The sequence below is a fragment of the Sus scrofa genome, chromosome 6, assembly GCF_000003025.6.
Source record: "Sus scrofa isolate TJ Tabasco breed Duroc chromosome 6, Sscrofa11.1, whole genome shotgun sequence".
NCBI classification, from domain to species: Eukaryota; Metazoa; Chordata; class Mammalia; order Artiodactyla; family Suidae; genus Sus; species Sus scrofa.
In genome coordinates, this window is record NC_010448.4 from 74,247,290 (window position 1) to 74,274,469 (window position 27,180).

Below are 27,180 nucleotides of genomic sequence, written 5' to 3' on the forward strand. Positions count from 1 at the left end.
TCAGCCTGGAGGAAGTTGGCACAACCCACAAGCCGTGCTCAACAGACAGCCCTTGTCGATTTCACATCAACCCGGTGTATACAGAAGGCCTGGGAGGTGGAGGCCAGATCAGACCTGCCTGTGCGACTTACCTGCTGTGGGACCTCCCTTGTTTAGGTCCCTCACCTCTGAACCCTGGCTTCCCTGTTCCCATGAAATGAGATCCATCACACCAGCTGGCTTATTAGCTCATGGATTTGTGACGGCGTTACCTGAGCCTGGGGACCTGGAAGTGCTTTGCACACTTGCAGGCACCTTTTCAATGTGGTTGGTACCCCCGGTGATCTTGTTCCTTCTTGGATGCTGCTGAGGGCAGACCTGCGCTTAACTCAAGCTGGTTTGCCCAGAACTCTCCTAATTTTAGCACCAAAAGGCCCTCAGTCCCAGGGAAACCAGGGAAGTTGGTCTCCCGGCTTGTACCCCAGTGGCTTCTAGACACTCAGCTTTGCCAGCCACACTCAGCTGCTTTGGCCACATAGAATGGGATCCCCCACCCCCACCCCACCCTCCCAGCAGTTAAGGCATCACCTGCCTGACTCCTGACCCCTGCCTACCTTCACATTGACTTTCTGGCCCTGCTCTCACTTCCAGCCCATTCACATCTCTGGGCATCAGCTGACAGGCTGGTTGACCCACATCTCAGATTCCAGCAGAGCAGTCGTCATTAAATCCTATCTGCCCATTCATTCGCTTAGTCCCTTAGTGGATAAGCACTCACCTGAGTGCCTGCTGATGCGCTGAGCCAAACCAGCCCTGCCCTCAGGGCAGTTACATTCTCAGGGCTTTGTTCTGTCCAGAACCATTAACTTGAACCCAAAGGATGCCCTTCCTCACCCTCCCTCTAGATCTGACGATGCTCAGGGCTCCTCCACCTGGCAGGTGTGGCAGACATGCTCGGCCTGGGTGTGGTGCTGGGAGCCATACACAGTGTCAGCCCCTCTCCTGGCTCCTTTTGAGAGGCTCAGGGTCTCCTCACTGTGCTGCGAGCCAGCGGCTCACTCCCTACCCCCCACCCCTGTCTCTTACATCTCCCCCCTGCCCTGCGCCATTGGCCCCATAGTAAAGCCTTTCTTGCTCTTTCCAGCTGCTCTGTGCATGGTCCTTGCCTGGCCGCAGCCGAGTCATCGGGAGACTGGGTCCTGCAGAAGCGTTTCTTGAGGGGACAGGGGTCATAGGGCGCTGATACACCTGCCTCCCTCTGTTCTTCCGGAGCACAGTAGGGCTTCAGGAAATGCTCGGAGCAGAACAAAACACACATATGGGAATTTCTGAGCTGGAAGGGCCTTAGGAAGAATCTTGTCTGGCTGATAAATGGGCACACCTTTGGGTGAGCCTCACCTGGCGGGTCGGGCAGCATCTGGAGAACACTGGAAATTCCCGGCGTTTGGATACAAATATATCCCTCTTCCCTTCTGGCATTTGGGACCCCCCAAGTGGGACTGATGGAGAATGTGGCTTCGATGCTGCTCTGTGGGCTCCCTGGCCCCACACCCCGGCACTGGACCCTGTTCTCAGGCCCGGGTCTGATGATGGGAGTTGATGAGCTCGTTTGGTTTTACTCCTGCCCTCGTCCTTCGTGTTGCCCAGTCACTGTATCTCTGCGAACAAGTGGGCAGCGTGCATTTCAGTTTCCAGAATCTTTGAGCCTGGTAGAGCTCCTGAAGTTCTTTTGTTCATTCGTTCTGCAAATAATTATGGTGCACTTGTCTGGACTAGAACCCCTCTTAGGTCCCAGGGATATATATAGTCATAGAACAGTCCTGACCCAGATGGAGTCTTCCCTGCATAGTGCTTAAAGTCAAGGATACTTTCAGAAAATTAGATATCAAAAACTCTTCCCGTGTGTCCAGTGTCACTGAAAATGTCCTCAGATGCCCTCTGCTTTCCCATCTCGGTTAGCATGGCAGATGGAGCCAGGACACCTGCCTTTTTGGAACTGGGTCCTAACTCAATCCGAGCACCTTAGGACTGGTGGTTGTAGGTGGCTGTACACCTTCTCCTGCTTGGGCATAAGAAAATAAGAATCCATTGTATCTATGAGTCTTTTCATTGTTTGCTTCTTTGTCCTCAAACCTAAGCCCAAATCCTAGTGAACTGGGCACTGATGCTCCCTAAAATCCTGCCTAACTGGGCACTGCGGCTAGCTGGGACCTGGTTAGAGGCGGTGTGATGGTGTGTTGGGCAGCCGTGAGGGTGTTTGAAATGACCAGCAGCTCCTCTCTTCCCACTGAGCTCTTGGAATAGGCCTCAGCGACATCTCCAAAGTCCATGTGTGGGAGCTTCCGTTGTAGCTCAGCAGGTTACGAACCTGACTGATATCCATGAGGATGTGGGTTTGATCCCCAGCCCCGCTCAGTGGGTTGAGGATCTGTCGTTGCCAGGAGCTGTGGTGTAGGTTGCAGACATGGCATGGATCCCGCACTGCCATGGCTGTGGCGTAGGCCGGCGGCTGCAGTTCTGATTCAACCCCTAGCCTGGGACTGTCCATGTGCTGCGGGGTGGGGCCCTAAAAAGCAAAGTAAATAAATAAAGGCCATGTGTCCTGTGGGACCGTCTCTCCAAGGTGACTGGGCATCTGTCTGTGGCAAGCCCTGCCAACCTATGGGCAGAGCCCTGCCCTCTTGCTGCCCCCAGGCCAGCTCCACCCTCCTGCTTCCAGGGCTGATGTGCTGGTTCTGTTCTCTGGGTTCTTTTCAGAGACTTGCTGTTTGCCAGGTGGACAAACCAGTGTTCTGAGTAGTTGTGCACTTAGAGGGACCCTTGCTTCTCCTTCACCCCCTTGTCACTTAAAATACTCCAAGGTCTCATGTCTTATGTGCACTCATGAAAGTCACACAGGAGAGCCTGATCTAGGGACTCCTGCTTTTGCAGGCTCCCTGCATTAAACAACTGAAATAAATTAGGTACCTTAATCATCCCATTTCACAGAGGGAGTAACTGAGGCACGGGAAGGTTAAGAAACTCGCCTCTCAAACTCTGTCATGATCAAAGATTCTGGAAACTGAAATGTGGACTGTCCACTTGCTATGGCCGTAGAGCCACGAGGCAGAAGAGGTGAGATTCAACTCACAGTCCAGCTGGAGTCTGGCTGGAGCCCACAGTAGCCACTGCTCTCCTGTCCCCAGTGCAGCCGACTCGGCAGCTTCGTCTGTGTCTATGCTGAACTGCCGCAGAGTCTGAGTGATGACTGACAAAAGACCTCTGTCCCTTGAAGATTCCAGATACACCCCTCTGTCTAGGCCCAGCCTGGGTGGGGAGCTCCTTGTGGCTGCCTCCCTGGGCTGGTCTGGGTCCTTATAAAGTGGGAGAGCTGTGGACAGCTCTGTAAACTCCAGCCAGAGGCTCAGGTGTGATGTTCTCTGCCCAGGAATCCCTGATGGCCCGTCTCTCCCAGGGCTGTGGATTTCCTGCTTCTCTTGGCCTTGACGTTTTAAGGATAACAGAGGTTATAGGAGGGTCCGTCTACCCCCTCTTCACCCTGTGAGGTCAGGAGGCCTGATCACCAGCATTCCAGGTGGCATCGACACCGTGGAGAGGTTCATGCCTCGAGCTCAATAACTATTTGTTCATGAAAAAACCACCTTTGTATTATTTGCACCTCTTACTTCCTTACTACCTGCCCAGAGAGTCATGTAGGTACAGGACTATTTGAAGTGCACATGATAGGAACACAACTGGAACTGGCTCATGGAAAGGGAAATCTGTAGTTCCCCATAGCGGAATTGATCAGAGGCAGGGCAAGCTTCAGGCATAGCTGCATCCAGGGGCTCAATGATGTCATCTCCCAGCTCTCCTTTCCTCTCGTTGGGGCTTTTTCCTTTCTGGTGGCAAAAATGATCCCAAACAAGTGGAATCTTGGCTTCCAGTGTGGAGTGTCCTTCGTTCCCAACATTTCTAGCAAAAATCCCAGGACCGACTCTCCTTGGCTTAGTTTTAATTATGCAACAGCTCTGAGCCAATCACAAGGAATGCATTGATTGGTAGGCCCAGGTCTTGTGCCCATCCTTGGACTAGGGTGGAGTAGGGGGGTCGTGAGCCCCCAGGGGAACGCACAAGCTCCTGGTAGGGTATCAGCCAAACAGAAGTCTGGGAGGTTCATCCGAGGACTGGAGGCCGAGAGGCAGATCAGGAGCCGTCCTCTGCAGACTGGGAGCTGATTCCTTTAGCTGGTGTGTGTGTGTGTGCGTCCCCTGCTAGGTGAGATTTAAAGGAGAGCCTCACATGTAAATGCCATTGACTAATTTTTTGGCAGGTTTTCCTGAGCACCTGCTGTGGGCCAGGCCCTGTTCTAGACCCTTGTGGCAGAGCTCGGATTTCTCTTCCATCAGCTGTTCCTTCTATCTCCCCTTTTGCTTCTCTGTCTTCAAGGGCCGCCTGGAGAGGTGGTATCTCTCCAGTCCCTTCACAGTCTCCTGGGCATAAATAATCACCAGCCCTTCTTCCTTTTCCATCCCTTTGTTTCAGCTTGTTTTGTTTTGTTTTGTTTTAATCACACCTGTCCCAGGTGGGCTTGTAGGAGCACCCTTGAACCTGTTGGCTTCCTGAGTGTGGGGCCTAGGCGGGCTTGGTTTGAGCACCCCCACCCCAGCGTGCCCGCTGCCCTGTGCTGTCCGCCTCACCTGCCTCCTTCCATGGCCCTGGTGTTGCTGAGCACACCAGCTGGGGCGACAGGCCTTCCAGACAGCATCTGGCATCTCTCAGCCTTTCCCACCAGGGGTCGGCTTTTCTGGGCTGCATCTGGAGCATGGCCCTCTCCCTGGAGAGCTCTGACCGGTTGGTTCTCTTTGGAGATGACCTGAAATCGTAGCACACCCAGCAGGCAGCTGCTGCCTTCTCACAGCGGAGCCAGGAACAGCAGGGCAGGGAGTGGGCAGCCTGGGACGCTAAGAATTTAGCAAAAGGGCACGGTCAGCTTGCCCCCGTGCCTGGTGGTGTTTAGGGCGTAGGTGCTGGCTCCCCATTTCATTCAGCATCAGCCCCAGGCAGGAGAGCAGGTTCCCACACAAAGACAAGTCCGTAGACTTAGGAGCCCGAAAGTGGGGACATTGGAGACTGTTGTGCCAGGTGCTCAGGGCCACGGCCCAGACTGCCTGGGTGCAAGTCATCCCAGCTCCTTAACCCATCTGTGCCTTAGTTTCTTCATCTGTAAATTGGGGATGCTGTCCTGTCTAGTAGGGTTTTGTGGAGATTAAATGAGATGATCTAGGCATAGGGCTTAGCAGGGTGCTTGGCACATAGTAGGTGCTCAGTGAACACTGCCATTAGCCTTATGGCAGCATGGGCGATGCATCGATACAGGGCTCACCGGGGAGATGCCAGGTTGGCCAAGTCCAGGGTCGGTGATCTATAGGAGATGAAGTCCTGGGGGCAGAGTGAGTCTGGTTGAGGAGACATCTTCAGAGAGGGCATCTAGCGCTTTGCTCCTGACTCAGAGCTGCGGAGACTAATGCTTCAAGGGGAGCCCACACCGGGGCCCTTCGGGGAGCCGCTTCATCTTTCTTCATCTTGTAGTGGAAATGAGAGAGGCCACTCTGCAGGGCCTGGTATACAGTGGGTACTTAATCAGTGGAGCTGCGGCTTTATCAATCAGCCGTCTGAAATGGGTTGTGAATAATGAAATAATATTGGTTAAGCATGGGGTCTGAGTTGGTGTGGGCAGGACCGGAGGTGCCTTTCTGTAGGGTGGGGCATGTGGGTGAGGGCATGTGCCTGCCGGGCTCTCCTCTGCCTGTTGAGATGTCGAGCCTTGGCCGTGACTGAGACCTTACTTTGTTCTGTGTGGCATTCGGTCCGGGGCGAGCTCTGTGCTGAGCAGTGAAGAGGGGAGATCCATGCTGGGGAGCAGGGCTCACGGCTGAACCCCAGAGTGAGAGGGTGTGTGCGTGGCCGTGGGGAGGTCACAGGGCTTTCTTCCTTTCACAGCCTCAGGACTGCCAGGGGTGCTCAGGTATTTCAGGTATGGGGAAGCAGGTGCTTGCATGAGACATTTAGATTGAAGGAAAGCTGCTTGTAAGGACATAGAGGCAACCTCGAGAGGGCCAAGGCCACCCACGTGGGGTCCGGACACCGAAGCTAGGAGCCTGGGCATAGAGTACGGGGGTTCCTCCTAAGCCTGATTGCTGCAGGGATTGGAAACTCACTTCCCTTCCAACAGCCAAATGTAGTTTGGTTGGTTTTAAGCATCGACTCACTTTTATAGTGAGCCCCAGGTCTGTCTTACTGTAGCCTGATTTTTGGCTCATGTCCTGCCATTTGAGGGTCTTACATGCGAAATCTGTTTCCTCAACGTGACGACCCCTGGGACTTGAGAAGACGGCCACGGTGGCACAGGAGCCAGGACACTTTCGTGCACTGACTTCCTCTCTCTAAGTATCTTTGTTCCCAGTCAGGGCAGAGCAGAGTGTGCTGGGGGAGGCGGGTGGAGGACAGGACGTCTTGCCTTGATCTGCCCGGCTTGACCAGCCCTCCACTCTCCCACCAGGCGCCCTTTTGAGGGCGGAGTAGGCTGCTGGAGCCCGCATCTTCCCTCGCGCATCCAAGGGAAGAATGTTCCCCAGACTGAGCTGTGTGTTCCTGGCTCTCTGACGTTTGTTGAAGAGGACTCAGCAGGAGCCTTGAAAACATCAGACAGGCCCCCTGGCAGCAGGCGAGCACAGAGGGAACTAGAAACTCATGGAATGCTTTTAGGGCAGGTGGAGCCCGCGCGATAGCCTGGGCCAGGCCAGGGCTGTGGAATTAGGATATGCGTCTCTTTTTCTTTTCTTTTTTGTTTTTTTTGGTCAACGGTAGGCAACAGCTTAATGTGGGATCCCAGTTCCCAGACCAGAGATTGAACCCGGGCCCCAGCAGTAAGAGCGCCAAGTCCTAACCACTAGACCACCAGGGAACTCCCTGAGACATGATTCTTCTTTTCTGCAGCCCACCCTGTGCCACCCACCCCTGCACTGACCGCTCTCATGTCAGAAGGAACCCCAGTGACAATTTCACATACATCTTTTCAGATCCCTAAGCAGTAACCACGGCCAAACAAAGAACACTGCCTCTTGGCAAGAGGGTCCTATGAACATTTGCATGCAGCCAGGAGATTACAAAAAGAGGAGGGTGGAGAGAAAAATAATACAGCAAATGCCGACCGGTTGAAAAAAGGGGATTGAATTTCTCTGCCTGGAAATGTTTAACTTGAGTCATCCGCCTCCCTTCCAGACCAGGCCAGCCTGGGTTGGAGGTCTGTTTTTTTTCCCCCTACTTCCCCCTGTTTAGCTTTTTGCAGGTGTGCCTGCAGAGCAAATGCTAATTTGGAAGGAGATTTATAGCTTTCTTGAGAGATCAGGAGCAGGAACAATTTCCTGGGCAGCAGGGTGATCCTGGGTTAATTTTCATGATTATTGTAAGGATCTTAGCTGAAAACTCTTGGGCCCTGCCTGCCCCTGGTCTTTGCTGAAATCTGTGCCGTCTGCTCACCTGGAGAGAGGCCCGAGGGCTGCTGTCCCCTTGTCCCCTGCCTCCCGGCTTTGGGCTTCATTGTCCAGAGTCTCCTGGCCAAAGAGTAACCAGCGCTTGCGCTGGGATTTGTTTCGGATTCCTGGAATGTCGGCAGCCAGGTGCCATCCGCCACCGGAGGAGTGACCTCCCTGGTCTGGCTGGTGAGCCTCTGCAGTTCCCAAGGGATGTGGCAGCAAGCCCACAGCTCACAGGGCTTTTCCTTGTTACAAGTCGAGTCACAACGCTAACACCTGCTTCTGGTTAGGATACTTCTTTCTTCCACTGGCTTATTTTCTGCTGCTTTGCCCAACAGGGGAAGCAGTTTTTAAGCATCCACAAAGTGTGGTGCATGTGTGTTTTGTTTTGTTACATCCTCCACCCGGCTATACCCCAGTTACACGTCTCTATTCTCCTCCCCCTCAGGCAGCCTCCGTGATCCCTTCTCTTTCAGATGTGTCAGGAAAGACGGCTCAGCCTAGAGTCCAGGTGTTCCAGGTCTCACGGTTGTGGACGGGGGAGAAGAAAGAGGAAAGATCGAGAAGTTCCACTCACCAGAGTAGGGCCAGAGGAGGCCCGCGTATGAGAATAACATACGGTTGATCCTTGAGCAATGCAGGTTTGAGCTGCCGGGGTCCACTTAACACGTGGATTATTTCAATAGTGAATACTGCAGACTTACGTGATCTGCTGATAGTTGAATCCACGATGTGGAAACCAGGGATATGGAGGGCCGACTGTAAGTTACAGGTGGATTTTTGACTGTATGGAAGGTGGGGAGGTGTTCAAGGGCTAGCTGTCTATAGACCAACAAAAAGTCTTGGACCTGATGCAAACCATTCACATCCAGTGTCTCTGCTCTCACTCCCTTCATTCTTTGCTTCAAGCTGGACACTTTGATTCTGCCGCTTCCAAGCCTAGAACTATTCTTGAGTGGGAGTCACTTTCTCTGGGGTGGGAGGGGCATGGAAGAGAGAGAGGCTTCAGAGAGAAGCATGTCTGACCAGGAGAACCCTGTCCTAAGGGCGCTTCAGCCTGATCTAAGGCTTCCCTCTCCCCCAGCTCTCCAGAAAGACCTAGAAGGATGCTGTTCTGTGCAAGAGATTTCCTTGGCAGGGAGGGTTCAGGCCCTGGTCACCCTCGATGGAAACTCTGCATCGCCTCTTTCTTTGTCCCCCCACTTGTTTTTAAGACCGAGGGGCTGGGATACCGTTGTGTGTGCTGCTAAACTGGGGGTGAGCAGTGCGTGCGTGCGCGAGTATGTGGGGTGGTGGGGGAGGGTGGCGAGCTGGAGTTCTTTTTTTTTTTCGGTTTACATTTTTCAAATAGTTTTCTCCTCTGCTCTCCCAAGAGGCAGTATGCAGAGTGGAATAAACATTTGACCTTTGCGCAAAGTTGGTGGAGCGGGCCAGACAGACAGGGGAAATGATTGGTGGCAAGCTGGTGGCTGCTCAAAGCAAGAATTCAAGATACAACTCTGCCTTTTTCAGTCTGTAAACTGGCAAAAGTGGTGGTGTTGGGGGGGAGGCAGGCAGCAAAATGGGGGGGGGGGGCTTCCATGCCACCAGCTTAGGACCTGGTAGACCACTTCCTCAGCAACCAGCCCCTGTGGCTGCGAGCCCCGCCTGGAGACCTCTCAGCAAGGAATGTTCTCCCCGGGGGTTCAGGTCAGGTGTTTGGAGACAAGGCTGCTGGGCAGGGGTTCTGGTCTCAGAACCCGAGGCAGTGGCTCCTGGGAGGGGGAGGGAGAGGGCAAAGCACTGACTCATATACAGTACTTGGCCTGTGCCAAGCATGGTCTTTTTATGTATATAGTCCATGTGTGTGTCTGTGGACTGCATGTGTATAGTCACTCATTTCCCATTTTACAGGTAAGGGAACTGAGGCAGAGAGAGGGTAGGAGGCGGCTGGGACTCAAACCCAGACCAGCTCGCCCCCAAGATGCTTCTGGCCATTTGGACCACACCGCCTGGCCGCCCAGGTGCTCAGCGAGCATTTATCAGAACCGGAAGTCAGATATGCAGCTTCCGTGTTTGGGTTGCCAGGAGAAGTTCTGTCCACAGACGCAGCACCTCAGGGACTTGAGTGTGCCCTCCTCATCCCCCTGCTCTCCCTCCTCCCCCACAAACCGCCGCCGCCCCTTCTGTGTCTTGATTACACATTTGGTTCCTAGACCTCGCTGCTGAAACTCCTAGGTTGTTTTTCTAATTGGTTTTGTTGATTTTGAATTCTGCAAGTTGTAGCCTGGTGGGAGGAGGGACGCAGCTGTGGGGTCCCTACGGGTTCTGCTTTGAAGTCTCAGGAATGGTGACTGCAGAGGCCTCTGGAGACAGGATGGACCGCTGTAAGAACTGGGTGCCCCAGGCCCTTTGAACAGACTGGGGACCTAAGAGGACATGAATAGACCAGACAGCCTGGAGTAGCCTGTTGTACCCAGGAGTCTGCACAGGGAGTGGGGGGGTGGGGAGCAAGGTAGGCTCTTAGCACCCCTGGCCAAGCTGGCCGAGTGGAGGAGCCATTCCTTGGGTCTTGGTTGACTGCCCCGTAATAAGGACGATAAATGCCACCACTGGTATCTTCCCAGGGGCTTAGGTGATAAACATAGTAGAAGTGAGAGAACGTTGAAGAAAAAGCTCAAAGCACAATATCCCGCTTAGCAGCATCAGCCCAAGTGCAGACAGCTTTCGGTGTATGAAGATGCTGTCTTGTTCCAGGCCAGGCAGAAGGCCTCCGGCCGGCCTTGCTAACTGGTGTGTCCTGTGCTTCCATTTGAGCTGTGTTTGTTAGGATTGGGGATTGAGGCTTGAAGGGGTGGGGAGGGGGCCCATGGCACATGGAGGAAGAGCAGCCTGGGAAGAAGTGTCACAGGAAGCCAGGAGGCCCTATGACCGTGGCCCTCGTCAGGCCCCGGGTCTCTGTGCTTTGGCCTCCTCCTCTGTCAGGCGGGCACCGTGCCACCCTTGGAGGGTGTTGGGGGTTGCTCGGCATGAAGAGTTTCCCCCCGTCCCTGGCTCCTGGCCTTTTGGCTGCAGGTTGTTGAAGTACAGTCACACGGGAGACCCATACAGTTTCCTGTGACCCAGCCCGCGTGGCCCAGTCCTGCTCTTTCTCAGCCCAGGGTAATTTTTCAATTAACTTGATTGGCTGGAAACCAGGGCACCCTCGAGTGTGGGAAAAGTCCCAGGCCGGAAGGCCCTCCCCTGTGCCCCTGCTGGCTTGGGGGCTTGGCTTCAAGAGGCGGGGTCCAATTTCACATCAGGACACCAGGACGTGATCCCAGTGCCCCTCTGAAAAATCCCAGATGGCGCCTTCTGGAAGCCCCAGTGGGCTCCAAGCTGGCTGCCCGCCGGCGGCCTGTCCTCCCTGCCCCCTCCCCCTGCAGGCTCCACGACCCGGGCTCCAGCGGTGAGAGCCTCCAACGGTTTTCGTTACTGACTTTAGTGCCAAACAATTTAGAAAGGCGACCCTGCCAGTTTTCATAAGTGAAACATTTAAAGTATGCAAAGCATATTTTCTTTCTTCCTGAGCAGCTGCTCCGTGGAGCTGGAGAGGAATCGGGAGTGAGTTACAGGGATCGGTCTCCCGCCCTTTGCAGCCTTCGTGGCCTCGGGCATCTCCCACCACGTGGGCCCAAGACGCCCTCTGCCTTTCCCATCGCTCCCCCCCCCGGGTGGGGGGTGCCAGGCATCCCCTTGACGCCATCGGGAGTGGCTGCCATCGTTGGCCGAGGGCACGCTCGGTGCCGGGCCCTTCTGGGAGCTTTGTGTCTGTTCCTCACCGGCTCCCAGAGCAGCCCTGGGTGACAGGTACTGTTGTTACCTGCATTCCTGCCATAAACACAGAGGTGACCTGCTGGGGTCCAATGGCCACCAAAGGACAGAGCCAGGGGTTGCTCCAGGCAGCCGGTTCCAGAACCGCTGCCCTGACCCATCCCTGTTGCCATTTTACAGATGAGGAAGTTGAGAGACAGCGAGGTCCTGCCGCAGCAGGACACGCCCATTCTTAGCTGGCCTTCCGAAGCCACATTTGGAACACTCCGTCCTCCGTGTTTGCTGTTTGTCTGGGCCGCAGCCTGGACTTGGTTTAAATTCTTCGGAACGCCTGGATCTGTTTGAGATAACAGATCTGAAGATGTGGGAATTTCAGACGCGCCGCCCTTGTGTGCCGGCGACTCTTACGGCCCAGTGTGCTGGGCCAGCTGGGCCCTGTTCGCCCCCTTCCCTTCCCCATGTAATTGTTTGCATCTGCGGGGGCCTTCGGCCTGCTGTACATGCGTCGGTGCATTTAACCCCTGAGTGGATTGATGTCTAAGAAAGACGGACGGAGCAGGACATTCTGGCCAAAGCACGTTTCCAGTTTGCTCCAGGTCGTCGTAGCCAGTGGCCTAAGAGTCAAGGCTATGGATTCCAGACACCTACCTCTGGGCCTCAGTTCGGCTGTCTGTAAAATGGGGATGTATATGTCTTTCTTCCCCCAGGCTTCTTCGGAAGGCCGCTCTCCCGCCGGGAGCCAGACCCGGGCGAACTCGCTCCTTGACAAGTGGGACAGGCAGCGTCTGTCTGCTCTGCATTCTGGTAATGGGTGGAGAAGGAAACCGAGATGCAGGTGTTTTGCTGCTGACTCAGACGCGGGTGGAAAAGAAGCAAGGGCTGGGCTCTCCCCTGCAGTGGCAAGGCCACGGTCAAGTTGATTCCTCCCAGTTGGCAGTGAGCTTTGAGCTTGCTGCGTGGATGGGCCATGTCATGAGTCGGGGGGTGCAACCAGTGCCAAGACTTCTCCTTTCTTTTCTCTCTTTGCATTTTGGTAACTTTTCCCCCTGGAGGGTGGAGAAGAGGAAGGAGAGCTGAGAGGGAAGCAGGCGGTGCCACCCGGTGGTCCCTCTCCCTCTCCTGAATCCATTCTTCTAGGAGCCAGGTGAGGAGAGACGCTTGTAGAGAGACCTAAGGCTGCGGGGGACCCAGCCGTTTTTACCAAAGTTCAGAGAAGGGCCCAATTCCAGGTCTGCCCCACTTTTGTCTTGGCGTTTAGCTTGAGAAATATGTACCGTGGGGTGTTTAGGGCTGGGAGCCTAGTCCAGTTAAGAACCTGAGCTTTGCAGTCAGACTTCTGAGTTGGGATCCACGGGACCACCTGGACCAGCTCTGTGACCTTGACCAAGGCGGTCCACCTGTCCTGGGCTCCATCTCTCCATCTCCCTTTGCATGTGCAAAGTGGAGAGAATGCCAGCACTGCTTTCAGAGGCTTGGCGAGAGAATTCGGTGGTCTGAGCTCAGTGCTAGGCATGTAGTCAACACCCCAACGGGACCTGGAGCCCTCAGGCCAAGGAAAGCTACAGTGTTAGTGCCCACAGACCCCTCCAGGGGGGCAAAGAGGAAGAAGGCTGATGTGGGCAGGAAAAGTGTGAAAATAGCCATGAGGCAGAATTTGAAAGCCTTTCGGGGGACTGGTCACTGCAGTCGAAGAGGAGCTAGAATTAAAGTACACTTGGGGGTAGGTACCGACTGGTTTTGTGGAGGTAAATTCCATTGTCCATTTTGCTCCTCCGGCTTCTGAAGGAGAGTGCTAGAGCTTAGAGCACTTAGCACAAAGCAGGTGGTCTTCAAGTTTGTGGGGATGCTGGGCACCCAGAAAATAGTCCCTGACAGTAGTTTATCAGGCTGCTTTTATAGTTGCAAGGGGTAGAAAATGCAGTTCAAACTGGCTCAAGAATGTATTGGCTCATCTAAGTTCAGGAGTAGATCTTGGCTTCAGGTGTGGTGTGATCCAGCATGTGGCTAATATCTGAATGCAGTCTTTGTCTTATTGGTGCTCCCTTTTTGGTGGCAGTACCTCCAGGCTCCATCCTCACATCCATCATTAAAGAGAGCGGCTCCTGGTCCAGACACTGACTCTGCTTGAACTGACTTGGGTTATGTTCTTACCTCCTCCTGAACCAGTCACAGTGGCCAGTGATGGCTTTAAGGCTCAACTTGGTAAGTCCTGTCGTGCCTCTGAGGGTTAAGAACCTGACATAGCATCCGTGAGGATGTGGGTTCCACCCCTGGCCTCACTCAGTGAGTTAATCTGCTGTTGCCATGAGCAGTGGTGTAGGTCCCAGATACGGCTCAAATCTGGCATTGCTGTATGTAGCTGTGGTGTAGACTGGTAGCTGCACCTCCCATTCGACCCCTAGCCCGGGAACTTCCATTTGCTATGGGGGCGGCCCTAAAAAATAAACATTTCCTCAAGAAGGTGTCCTGGGAGTTCCTGTCGTGGCTCAGTGGAAATGGATCCAACTAGGAATCGTGAGGTTGCGGGTTCGATCCCTGGCCTCACTCAGTGGGTTAGGGATCCCGCATTGCCATGGCTGTGGCATAGACTGGCAGCTGTAGCTCTGATTCGACCCCTAGCCTGAGAATCTCCATATGCTGTGGGTGTGGCTTTAAAAAGCAAAAAAAAAAAAAAAAAAAGAGAGAGAAGGTTGTCCTGGGACAGCCACTGTCAGCCCACGTGGCACAGTGAATGGGCCCCAGCTCACTGTTTCTAAGTCCCAACAGAAATTGTGTTCAGTGAAGGCTGGAGGAGGCAGCTGGCCAGGCCCTGAGGCGAGGCCAGTCCGTCCCTCTGCCATCCCTCCTGCCCAGCAAACAGATAGGCCACCAGGGAGGCCTGGGCACCGGGCGTTGGGACCAAGCAGTCACTGCTGCTGCAGCCCCCTAGGGACTTGGCTGCCAAGGTGACAGGAGAGTGCTTGCCTTTCCACCCCAGACCGATGCTGTGTCTAGGGGCTCACAGCCCTTCTAGAGCTAGAATCACCTGCTGAGTGAACTGGTGGAGACCCCCAAGGGGTTCTTCTTGGCTGTCAGCATGTGGCAGCATCAAGCCATGGTCCCAGAAAGGGTGCCAGAGGCAGTTCTTTCTAGGCTTGTGGAGCACAGGAAGCGAGGACCTCAGGTGACAAACAGGCACATTCTGGGAATCAGGCCCAGCAGCCCACAGGGACCCCATTCCGCAGCACCAATCCTCAGGTTTGGTCCTGCCTGGAAACTAGGGAGCCGCAGGCGGGACGTTTGTAATTCCTTCACTTCCCTGGGCACCTCTGCTTTTGAACCTGTGACCATCACTCTGCCAGGGCTGATGCCTGGGACACGCCTGTTGGCTGGGTGAGAGGTGAGGAAAGGAGGCAGACCGCTCCCCCCACCAAGAGAGAATCGGGGTGTGGAGCTGGGTGCACGCAGCCCTCCGTGGGAGGTGTGGCCCCCAAGATTGTGGCCGGGGATTAGCCTGGCAGTTGGGGGCCCCAGGCGGATCTGGCTGCAAGGTGTGTTTATGGGCCGCAGCTGCACTGGAGCAGCTCGGCAGGGAAAACAGATCCAACAGCACCTGCAAGAAAAAAAACAATTGCTATGAAATATGAGAAAAAGGCAAAGAGCGCATCACCTGGTACCTGCCATGCCCACCCCCACGCTTACCGGCGCCTCTCCCAGGCCCTGGAGAGGCCTTGGGGTTAATCCTATAAGGGGTGACTGGGGGTTTTTTGAGCATCTGCTTGTATTTGGTGAGTGCTGTATTGTGTCCTGTCAGCCCCAAAGCTGGAAGTGTCAGTGTCATATGACAGCCCCAGGGAACACGGAAGTTTCTAGCAAACCATAGTCCCAGCTCTTGTCGGCCTGCTGCTGGCCCAGCTCCAGGCCCAGCGGGTCTGTCTCCACGTGCAAGGGCAACTGGGGGAGGGACAGGAGAGTCCATGTGCTGAGCAGAGGTACTTCAACGGGGCCGTTTTCAGCCCCTACCCCGCTGCCCAGTGTGGCCATCGGAGGCCTGCGCCCGAGGCTGCTTGGGCCAGGCTGCGGCTCCCAGGTGTCCCTCTCCACAGGCCACCCGTTGCCTTCCAGACCAACCTGGCTGAATGGCCCTGTGGCACTCCAGTCATTCCCGGAGCTCTGAGGACCCTTTGGGGCTGAGTCGAGAGCCCAGGGGCCATTGCTGCTGCCCCTGCTGGCCCAGGTTGTCCGAATCCAGGACTCCCCGCCCCGCTGGGATGTTGAGTCAGCTTGGCCAGGAGCTTTTGCGACCTCAGGCCTCCCGGGCTTGGGAAAGGATGCAGGCAGTGGTATTGTCCAGGTGGGCATGAGGGCTCCCTCACAGTTGCGGGTCCCCCAGGGGGAACACGAGGCTCTGCCTGCCTCTGGGGGCAGCTTGCCGTCCAGCAGCCGTACCTGCAGGAGAAGGCACAGACTGTAACTCAGTGGCGACCAGAGACTACCTGGTTTTGACCACATCCTCTCTGTGCCTCAGTTTCTTCTGTAAAATGGGTGCATCCCCTCAGGTAGGGGATTGAGAGTTAATGGTATAAAGATTTGGAACTGTTCTAGATTGCATGAGCAGCTCAAAAATGTTACTATTATCATTCTGACAATGCGGATGAATTCAAGAACAGAGGGGGGTTCCCTTCATGGCTCAGCAGGTTAACGAACCCGACTAGGATCCATGAAAATGCGGGTTCGATCCCTGGCCTCGCTCAGTAGGTTAAGGATCCCGTGTTGCCGTGAGCTGTGGTGTAGGTTGCAGATGCAGCTCAGATCCAGCCTTGCTGTGGCTGTGGTGTAGGCCAGCAGCTGTAACTCTGATTCGACCCCTAGCCTGAGAACCTCCATATGCTGTGGGTGTGGCCCTAAAATGCAAAAAAAAAAAAAAAAAAGAGAGAGAGAGAGAGAACAGAGGGAAAGGAGGAATGCAGCTAACCTGTTTCTCACCAGGTGCCACCCCTGCAGTAAGGCAGAACAGAGGGGATGCCCTTAGGCCGTTGGTGAAGACCCCCACCTGCTCTGCCCGGGTGGTGGGCTCTGCCAGCGACCCCCTCTCTGACTCTGCCATTTCAGGATTCCCCTCCACCACCAGCTACCAGCTTCTTGGGAATCAAATACATCCGGTCCTGTTACCGCTTAGTCTTGGGCCCTAGGAGCCCATCTCATGGTGATATGATGGTACGTCAATCTTAACATTTAACCCTCTGAGAATACTCTGATTCCTCATTTTTAGAACAAGCATCATTCTAACGTACTGAGACCAGATTTGGCAGTGGTAACAGTAATGGCAGTCCTGGCAGCAGTGGTGGCTTTTGAGTGCTCACCGCCTACCGGGTGCTGCTGAACCAGTTAATGGTGGGCAGCCTCAGCACCCGCACTTGACCTGGGCTCAGTCCTACTCCCCCCTGGGTCCCCTACAAGGGAGCACCACAGCCCTGCATGGGCGCCGTGAGGATCCAGTGAGATGCAGCCTGTAATCCAGAGGGTGGCATCCCACATACAGTTGGGGCTCAGGAAATGGCAGCACCGTCAGCCTAACCCTACCAGAGGGGGCGTTTGGACCAGAAAAGCGTCATGGTGTGGATAAGCTGAGCATCGTGTTAGCTGGTGTGACCTCCATGCAGCACGACCTCCATCTGGCCAGGGTCAGCAGGGCATGGTTCTCTGGGCATCTGATGTCTCCCCACCCCAGGCGGGTGTAGCTCAAGTCAACAGAGGTCGTCAACAGAGTCTGGGTTGTACGTGGGCTCCCCTTCCACGGAGGCCTGCTGGTGGGTTGGGGCCGGTGGGCTCTACCTGGATTTGTGGGGGCGGGAGTCACTATAAAATGAGTTTTCAGTGGAAAATCTGAACTGAGACTGCTGTCTTTAGGGTTTTTTGTTTTTTTGTTTTTTTTTTCCTTAAGGTATAATTTACATATGGCAAAAAGGCACAGGTCTTACGGGTGCAGTTTGAGTTCGATGAGTTTTGACAGATGTATGCTTGGCTGTTTATCAAGGGGTCCACCCACAACGGGCAGCCAGGACTGTCACTCCCGCCTGGACTCCCTGGCCTCTGCTCAGAGCCCCCGTGCTCTTCCTCGTGCCCTGACCCTGCCGACTGGGTAACTCAGCCCTCTCTGCCATTTAATCCAGCCCTCCCAGGTTGGGAGGCCCGTGAGATAGGGCTCTGCGGTTATTGAGGTCAAGGCCTTTCCTTGAACATCGGGGAGGTTTGCCCTTTTCTGCGATGATGATCTTGACAAGCTCCATATGACCCCCATTTTGAACCTTCCAGAATGTCTCCACTTAGATGCTTGCTTTGTTTAATGTTTACCACAGGCCTGGGAGACCGGTCATGGCTCCATGTTCAGATACACTCAGAGGTCACTTGTCCAAAGGTCCAATTGCTAAGAAGCAGGGGGTGCCAGGATGGAGCCCCAGCTGGCTGACCCAGGCCTGCCTGGCCCACCTCTGCCTTGCCCCCTGCTCAGCGCTATCCTTGTGTGCCTGCCAAGAGCCCAGCACGGAGCTGGTGCTGGGTGTCTTGTGTGAGCAAATCAGAGCCCCTGCCCTCCTGACAGCTGGCTCTGTGGCCACATCCTTCTCTAGGAGCTTCATGGGGACAGTTTCCCTGAAGAGGGCCAGGAGGGCTGTGCACGGAGGAGGCAGCTCACTGTGACCCAGCTCCACTTCCCCAGTTCTTGGGGAACAAGAGCAAGCTCCTACCTGCTGGGGTGGGGGCACACCTGCCTCTAATGCCATCCACCAGTGTGAGCCTGCTGCAGCCCTGGGTGCCCGTCGTGTCACCCATGGGCTTTGTTGCCCGTTCCTCCTAGGGGATAGTACAGTGCCAGAGTGAGGACTCTGGGTGGGTGCTAGAGCTAGACTGTTCGCTTCAAACCCTGGCTCTGCCTGTTACTGCATGACCTTAGTCAAGTTGCCTAAATCCTGTGCCTCAACTTGCTGAGCCGTTAAAGGGGGCGATGATAACAGGGCCTGCTTCATGGGGTTATTGTGAAGATTAAACTAGTTAAGCTGTGTAAAGTACTCACGACAGAGCCCTGAGCCCATACCATGTGCTCAAGAAGGGTTAGCAGGGGGTTCCCTTCGTGGCTCAGTGGTTAACGAACCCAACTAGCATCCATGAGGATGCAGGTTCGATCCTTGGCCTTGCTCAGTGGGATAAGGATCCAGAGTTGCTGTGCACGGTGGTGTAGGTTGCAGACACGACTCGGACCTTGCGTGGCTGTGGCTATGGCTGTGGTGTAGGCCAGCAGCTGTACTTCTGATTTGACCCCTAGCCTTGGAACTTCCATATGCCTTGGATTCGACCCTAAAAAAGCAACAACAACAAAAAAAAAGAGAGCGGGAGAGAGAGAAGGGTTAGGAAAGGAGTCATTATTGTGCTAAACAGCAGTTATAATATTATTGCTGTGTGGACCTTTGGCTTGAGAAAGCTGGACTTCCAAACCTGCAAGTCACTGAGAGACGTCAGAGGCCCTTTGGTCCCCCATGTCCTGTTCATGTTCTTGGATGTTGCTCCACAGTCCTGGCAAGTTTCTTCCTTTCCCAGCCCAATGCTGTGAACTCATGAAAATTAAGCCGGGAAAGGGTTCGTCACAAACTGGGGCTCCTCCCGGGCCAGGAGTTGTCATCTCCCTTCTATGCGGATTCCTCCTCTGTCCCCACCTCCTCCTCTTCCCGCTCCCTGGATTCCACAGCTGAGCCAGCCCCAGGACAGACGCACAGAGAAGGTGCTGGCCCTTAGCACCCTCTGAATTCTCAGTCTGTAATATCTGCTGAGGTGCTTTGCCCTGGTGAGCTGGGAGGTCAGCAGGGAAATCAAAGCCTTGTGTGTGCCAGGCAGCCCTGCCCAGCTGGTGCTGCTCCAGGTGCATGGCTAGCTGTGCTAGCCAGGCTCCAGGCTCTCCTCTCTCCCCTTGGCAGGTTTCTCATCCCCTGTGCATGTTGCCTCCTTGTTACAATGTGGCTGCTGCAGCTCTAACTGCAAGTCCACTTTCCAGACAAGAAGGTGCGGAGGGAGGAGGCAAAGTTTTTTTTTTTTCTTCCTTTTTAAGGCCACAGGTGTGGCATATGGAAGTTCCGGGGCTAGCAGTTGAATCGGAGCTGCAGCTGCTGGCCTATGCCACAGCCACAGCAACACCAGATCCTTAACCCACTGAGCAGGATCGAACCTTTGTTCTCACGGACACTATGTCGTGTTCTTAACTGCTGAGCCACAGTGAGAACTCCAAAGAATTTTTTTTTTTCTTAAAGGGCAGTCCTCCTCAGGGACTTTTTCCTACAACTCTTCAGCCAGAACTGGGTCACAAAGACAATTTTAGCTGCAAGGGAGGCCAGAAAAGGGCATTTTTTAAATGGGGGGCACGTGCTGCTCTGGCAAACAAAAGGAGATGTGCTAGGAAAGGGTCTCCCCAGCTCCCTTTGCCACCTGAGTAGCATGCCACACCCCTTGCCCTGGGGAAGAGGCCCCTGGAGGCTTTCCTTGTGTGGCCTGCCTGCCGGGAAGGGGCTGCATCCTTGGTAATTGGCCGCTTCCCCCCGGGGCGGGCTGTCTCCCGGGCAACACTTACTTCCGGCTTCCGGGCTGAGGGCTCTGATGAGTCTGTGGCTTCTTTGGCACCAGGCCCTTTCGCCACCCTCTGCCCTGAGGTCCGAGGGCCCCGCGGTTGCCCAGCGTCGGCAGAAAGGTACACAGTCCATCTTTCTTTTTTGTATCCTGGGCCAGGGCCAGCACGGTTTCTCCAGGAACGGGGCTCCTTCCCCAGCAGCTCCCCTGCCTTTGGCCCAAGGCTCCCTCCTGTCGGTTCCTCTGCACTGGTCCAGGGGCTTCACACACACCGCTTTACCCCCTTCCCCACCTGGTGCCCCTTGCCCAGCCCGAGCTGGAGCTCTGTGCCCCGACGGGCTGGTCTCTCTGCGCTGACATGTGTCCGGTGCCCCTGAGGAGCTGAATTGTTCATTGTGACTAATTTATACTTAAGTAGCCACGTGTGCCTGGTGACCGCCTCACTGAGCAATGCAGCTGTGGACCAGAGCTGGGACTCCCCCCCCCCCCCCCCCGTCCTGTCCCCCCAAGAGGAGAAATGCACCGTCGGGAGCATTCATTGGATTCATGAAGAGGGCTTGCCTCCCTCCATGGGCATCACTATTACAAAGGCCCAGAGAAGGCCAGTGACTCGCCCGAGGGCTCACGGTGAGGTAGCAATCCCTCTGTAGCAGAAACCCACGTATTCTAACGCCGGCTTCTTCGTTGCTTCTAGGGAATGTGGTTGCTCCCCTCAGCGCGCAGGGAAGGGGGGTTTCGGGCACACATAGCGCTCATCAGGCTCAGCGTCTTTCAGTGTATCCCACGTGCGTCTCCTTCCCATCATCCCCTTTCACAGGTGAGGCCCCTGAGGCCCAGGGAGAGGAAGTGCCTGTGAATGGTCCGGCCAGTGAGCTTCAAATCTTGTGAGGTTCTCTGTGGCGGCAGTCCAAGGCCATCAGCCATCTCTGCCCATGGAAGCCTCCGGGCTGTGCTCTCGTCCAGCCAGGGCAGGTGCAGTTCGGAAGTTCGGACAAACCTCTCTCTCTGTGGAGCTGTTTTTCCAGCCTGGCCTCCTGAGCCTTGGCTCCTGCAGGTGCCGCACCTGGTGTCCCGCCCTCCTCTTGTTCAGGGCCTGACTCGGGGGGCGGGGCCTAGTTGTCAGGTATAGGTTAGCCAGGTGAGCCTTGGCCACTGTTGGCTCCAGAGAGGTGCCCCTCATCCAAGTGCAGAGGGCAGAGAAGGCTGAGCCAGGCTGTGCTCTGCTTTCACCTCCTTCCTCCTGCGAGGTGGTGAAGCACAGCCTACAGTGGCCCCAGTTCATTGCCATGGAAGTTGTGTCGCTGGATAAAACAGCACACCCAGTTTCATCTGAATTTCAGATAAACAATGAATACATTTTGAGCATAAGTACGTCCCATGCAATATTTAGGACACACTTATACTAAAAATTATTGGTTATTTGTCTGAAATTCAAAGTAAACTGTGCATCGGGGCTTTTTTGGTTTGTTGCTTCCCTATGTTTTGCTGCATCGGGCAACCCTAAATGGGGGACATTGTCCCCAAGCAGTGTCCATGGCAAATGAAGGGGCTTGCTCAGGGTTATAGCAAGGCCCTAGCCAGGCCTGGATTCCAAGCCAGGTCTTTTGGAATCCTCTGTCATCTGCATAAATAGTAAACAACCTCAGTAGCTTCCTCGGGGCAGTTTGAGGAAGCCCAGAAGACACACCCCTAAAGTCAAATGAAAACAGCCCTGTCTTCCGTTTGCCTAAATAGCAGTCACTCATACCTGGCTGTGAAGTAGATGTTTGGTGACAGTTGAGTGATAACAGGCCCTGCAGGATGAGTGAGTGAGGAGAATTGATGGAGGAGAGGGTACTAGTCTGTTTGTGTTGCCATAACAAAAATACTGGGTATCTTGGGAGTTCCCGTTGTGGTGCAGCAGGAACATCTGACTAGTGTCCATGAGGATGCAGGTTTGATCCCTGGCCTCGCTCAGTGGGTTATGGATCCGGCATTACCATGAGCCATGGTGTAGGTCGCAGATGCAACTCAGATCCTGGGTTGCTGTGGCTGTGGTGTAGGCTGGCAGCTGTAACTCCAATTCGACCCCTAGTCTGGGAACTTATATATGCTGCAGGTGAAGCCCTAAAAAGAAAAAAAAAAAAAAAAAGAAGAAGAAAAAAAATTGGGTGGCTTATACACAACAGAAATTTATTTCTCACAAATCTGGATGCTGGATGTTCAAGATCAGGTACAGGAAGATTCAGTGTCTGGTGAGAACCCTCTTCTGATTCATAGACAGCATTTTGCTGTGTCTTCTTCGCATGGTGGAAGGTGCTAGAGAGCTCTCCAGGGTCTCTCATAAAAGGGCACTAATCCCATTTATGATGGCTTCACCCTCGTGACCTAATCACCTCCCAGAGGTACCACTTCCAGAATCACCTTCACATGAGGGATTAGGTTTCATCATAACAGTTTTGTGGGGACACAAACATTCAGTCTATGGCAGGGAGCGAGAATGAAAATTCTAGTCTCGAGTACTACCAGAGGGGATGAGCCAGGGCTGGGGGTGCAAAGGGATGGTGGGGGTTAAGACCTTTTATAATCTGACCCTGTCATATCTCTCCAGGCTTCCTTCTGCTCTTCATCACCATGCACTGTTCATGGGTCACCCAGAGACTCTGGCTTTCCAGCCTCCTTGCCTTTGCTCATGCTATTCTCTCTGCTCGCTGCCCCGCCACCTTCTAAGGCCTGTTCCAAATGTCCTTGCACCCCAAGCAGATGCAGCTCCTGTTTTGTGTTGTGCCTGCTCGTGTGTGCTGCCTCTCCTCACTGGACACTTCTTGAGACCCAGGGTGTTCCCTTCTCTCTGGACACCCTGCACCAGGCCTGCAATGCAGGCAGCCTGCAAATGTTCATCCAAAATGAGGGCCTGGGAGGGGCCCCCGGTGCAAACTTTGTACTTGGCAGTGTTGCTCGGAGGCATGGACTGTGCCCAGCCTGCACCTGGGTCTGTCCATGTCAGAGCAGCCAGAAGCCTGCCACCACAGGGTGTGGGTTTGGGGTCCTTCAACCCGTGGTCACTGTGGGGTCTGGGAGCGGGACCTGCCTGTGACTTTCACCCAGGGGTCCCCGGTGCCCCCAACGGCATCTGGCCTGAGGCCGGTGCCCAGTCTTTCCATTGTCATGTGTTCAGGGCACTTGAGATGGTGCAGAAGGACCGGGTGCACCAGCGGTAACAAGCGGGCCTCCCACGTGAAGGAGGGGCCTTTGTGGCTTGTCTGAAGTGCTTTCCAAATGGGACCACAGGTGGGGGCTACTTGAGGGCTCTGGAGGGGACCCTGGGGCTGAGACCACCCAGCAGGAAGGAACCTGTGAAGAAGGGAAGGATGCTTTTCCGGTAGCCCTGAGGCCCTGAGACTAGCACTTTCTAGAGCTGGCAGCCCCCCCCAGGTGGCCTGAGGGCACTACAGACGGGCAGCCAGGGAGAGGGAGGTGACGCGTTCTGTGTTTCCAAGGCCCTTGGGCTTTGGTGAGGAGATTGGCCGGGGGCCAGGAGGCGAGGCACTAGGGAAGCAGTGGTCTCACCTGTGTTGAGCGCTTGCTGTATACATTGAGCACATCCTATGGACGAGGTCCCCTGTGAGGACGGCCACCTCCTGTGTCTCATTGGAGCCTCACAGCCCCAAGAGGGTTAGACCCATTGTATGGAATGGGCATTTGAGACTCAGAGGGTAAGGGACCTGCCACCGACCCCATGCCTGGTCAGTGAGGGCACCAGACTGGAGATCCGGTGCCTTGAACGCTGTGCCGAAGCCCCCCTCCCCCGTGACCTTCACAGGCCAGGATCCCCTCCCCTTCCTTTGGCACCTGAGACAAGCTGTGTCCCAGTGAGGGGCATGGACAGGGAGGGGCACTGCAGGTGGAGGGCACTGCAGGGCAAAGGCCCTGAGGCCGGAAAGAGCTTGGCAGGTTATGTCACAGACACAGGGACCCGTGTGGTGGGAGGGTGGGGACGAGAGAGTATGATGTGTGAGCTTGGCGATGGGGCCCGGGCCAGACACTCCGTGCGCATCAGAGCCCCCGCTAACCGTCTTTAGGGGAGGGGAGCATCTCAGCCTGGGTTTGCACTGGCCTGACTGCCTGTTCTGTTGAGTGTGCCTGGGGTCGCCCAGCTCTGGGTTCGGATCCCACCTCTGCTCCTTGTTCACTTCAAGACCTCATGGAGTTTCTTCATCCTTCTGAATCTCGATTTCCTATTCTGTGAAATGGGAATGAAATCTGTTTCTGGAGGGTTCAGTAGGATTTAATGAGATAAAGCATCTACGGTGTAACTCAGCGCACTGCTGGCTCGTGGTTACGAGGCTGGCTCCTGCCACCCTTCATTCTCACTCTCGTTCCTGCCGTCTGCAGGGAGGGAGACCTCCAGCTGAGGGAGTGGGTGCTCTGGGTGCAGCCACAGCAGCCATGGAGCCCTGGAGAGTGTGGCAGGATGGGGGTGCGGTCCCCACCAGGCGTGCTCTGCAGACTGTGGGTGGGGCCCGGGGGGTGGGGGGCTCCTTGCAATAAGATGGTCTGGGGATCTTCTTCCTACAAATAGTAGGAAAGGCCCTGAATGCAGAGCATCAGGAAAAGCCAAACAAACAAAGTACCTTCGAACTGTCCCCAGAAAAGGGAGCGAGCGTGAGCCAGCGTCCCCCCAGTCCCTTGCTCTAACCGCATGCCCTTTTCCCCTAGCGCTCCTGCGGGAGGAAGTGTCCCGGCTCCAGGAGGAAGTCCACCTTCTCCGACAGATGAAGGAAATGCTGATGAAGGACCTGGAGGAGTCGCAGGGCGGCAAGTCCTCTGAGGTCCTCTCGGCCACCGAGCTCAGGGTCCAGCTGGCCCAGAAGGAGCAGGAGCTGGCCAGAGCCAAAGAAGCATTGCAGGGTGAGTAACACATTGGGGACAACTCCCTCCCCTCCCTCGCCTGGGGCTGAGCCAGGGCTACCAGGGCCCCGGGAACCAGGGTCCTGCCCCTGCAGGGGAGTGACATGGACTCGGGAGTCTCCCAGTGCCCAGCCCCCAGCCCAGGCTGCCCCTTCCCTCTTCGGGTGGAATCCTGCGTCTTGCCGGGTTGGGTCCAGAGGTGTGTGACGGCCTCGCGTTCTCCATCATGGTTGGCTTCGGGGCGCCCTCCTCTGAGGCATAAAGGGCGGGTAGTTAGCTTTGCTGAACCAGGATGCTGACCCCACAGCTGGGTCGCCGCTTCCCAGAACTCTCAGGGTCCTGTGGTGCGTCCCCCCACAGGACAGTGTGCATGTGCTGGAGGCCACGCCACTCATGCTCACTCTGGTGGGCTCTCGGGGGCGGGGAGGCTGCTCGTCTCACATTGCTTGGCCTGGAGGGGCTCCCCTCCAAGCGGTGCCATGTCTAGCCCTGGGGGCCAGTGGCAGGGGAGAGGCCTCGGGAGGGAAAGCAGCTTTAGGAGATGAGAAAACCAGGGGCCCACTTGTCCCGCTGCTTTCCTTAGAGTGGGCCTGGGGTCCCGGTGGCCGTCATACCCGCCTCTCCCAGAGCCACCTGCCAACACTCTGTGTCTGAAATGGTTATTTGAGAAAAAAAGTTTGGAAGTCATTCTCTAACAGGGCCCAGAGAACTCCAACGTGAAACACGGGGAGAAAATATTTTGAGGGGCTTCCCTTGAACTCTTGAGCCCCTCTTAGTGTCTCTGATCCTCGGGGGGCAAGGGAGGCAGTAAAACTTGGCAGCCTCCTCTCCACTTACCACTCACCAGAACGATAAATACCCCCTCAAGACTTTGTTTCTGAAGCCAAAGCAGGTTTATTATGGTGGTTGATTTGGGGCTTGGAGCAAAGACCCTGAAACAGAGTGGCTTAAAGAATCTGTTTTGGAGTTCCCGCTGTGGCTCGGTGGGTTAAGAACCCGACATAGTGTCTATGAGGATGCAGATTCGATCCCTGGTTCACTCAGTGAGTTAAGGATCTGGCATTGCCAGATGCAACTCGGATCCCACGTGGCTATGTCCGTGGTGTAGGGTGGCAACTTCAGATCCGTTTCAACCCCTAGCCTTGGAACTTCCATGTGCTGCGGGTGTGGCCATGAAAAAAAAAGAACAAGAACCTTTTTGTCTCTCTCTTCCATTACCATCCTGGGGGGCAGTTCAGGCTGGTGGGCATCTCTGCTCCCCTCGACCTGCGACAGGCTCAAGGAAAGAGCTCAGATTGAGGACCAGGGATTCCTCTGGCAAGAACATGATCTTGTGGCCCTGCCTGGCTGCAGGGAGTCTGGGACATATCGTTTTAGCTGGGTGTCCATGTCCAGGTTTCCAGGCCGACCGGAGGTGAAGAGAGAGTGGATTTTGCTGGGAGGTTCGTCGGCCCTGCTCGCACGGGGTTCCCTGACCAGAGGTGTGAAAGGTGTCGCAGGACCCGGGCTAGGCTGGCTCCCTGTCCCACACCCCATGGCCCATCCCCCAGGAAGCCCAGGAAGGCCCTGGGCCCTGCTGGCGGCCCCTTTATGCATTCTCAGCAGCACGTTGCTCTGAAAGCTGGGTCGACCCCTTTCTGTTGGGGTTTTGTTCCTGGTGAGGCCACTCAGACAGTGTTCTGGGTGGTCTCTTCAGGCCAAAGCGGGTGGGAGGTCTGTGTCACAGTCCAGCAGACGCTGCGTGATCAGAAGTCACTGTGCCCAGCACGCACGCTCTCTCCATGCGACCAGCCAGCAGTCTAGGCAGATCTGTGCGAGCCCCTGCCTGCACTCCCAGGGGTCTCAGGAGGAAGACCCAGGTCGTGGGACTCTGCCGTAAGCAGCGTTGCTGGGCCCGGGCCGTGTGAGCTCATGTCCTTTGGTCTCACTGCGATTTGCGATCCTGTGGGGCTGTTTCAGCCTCTTTGCTGGTGTTTATTCCTGGACAGAGAACCTTACCCTCCCTGTCCTGGGCCAGGCAAAGGACCTCACCCAGATCCCCCTTCTGGACCTGAGGGGAGGGAGCGGTACCTTCCTGCTGTTCCTGGCCCAGGGCAGTGTGCAGGGAGTGAGCAGAGGCTGGTTTACGCGCCCCCGCCCCCTGCACCCGACTCCCCAGCCCCTGGAACAGGCAGCCTGCCTTCTCCAGACCTCAGCTTTCTGATCTGAGTGATGGGACAGTAACGGTGAATTAAACAAGATCAGGTCTGCGAAGGCCGTTACCATGCTGTGCAGCCTTCTCCATTTAGCCCACGGGGCCCAGGGCTATTCAGGCATCTCTTTGCAGCTCTGTGCCATAAGAGTTCTCACGTATCACCAGAGGTCTCCGGGGCCTTGCTCAGGGACCCAGGGATTCCCCCTGATGGGGTGGCTC

At 55.4% G+C, this 27,180-nt stretch overlaps 1 protein-coding gene across 7 annotated transcripts in view; it reads left to right on the forward strand.

Annotated features, from left to right (window-relative positions):
- The window catches only part of KAZN (kazrin, periplakin interacting protein), a 1,105,661-nt gene that overhangs the window by 950,156 nt on the left and 128,325 nt on the right, over positions 1 to 27,180 (forward strand). For 5 of the 7 annotated variants that reach the window (XM_021097562.1, XM_021097563.1, XM_003481972.4 and 2 more), the window contains one exon: positions 24,576 to 24,767. In XM_021097562.1, coding sequence (XP_020953221.1) covers positions 24,576 to 24,767 — 192 coding nt within the window. Of the gene's footprint in view, positions 1 to 9,113; positions 12,093 to 13,344; positions 13,491 to 19,457; positions 19,999 to 24,575; positions 24,768 to 27,180 lie in introns of those variants that run through there. The other 2 variants (XM_021097564.1, XM_005665022.3) reach the window with 2 other exon arrangements.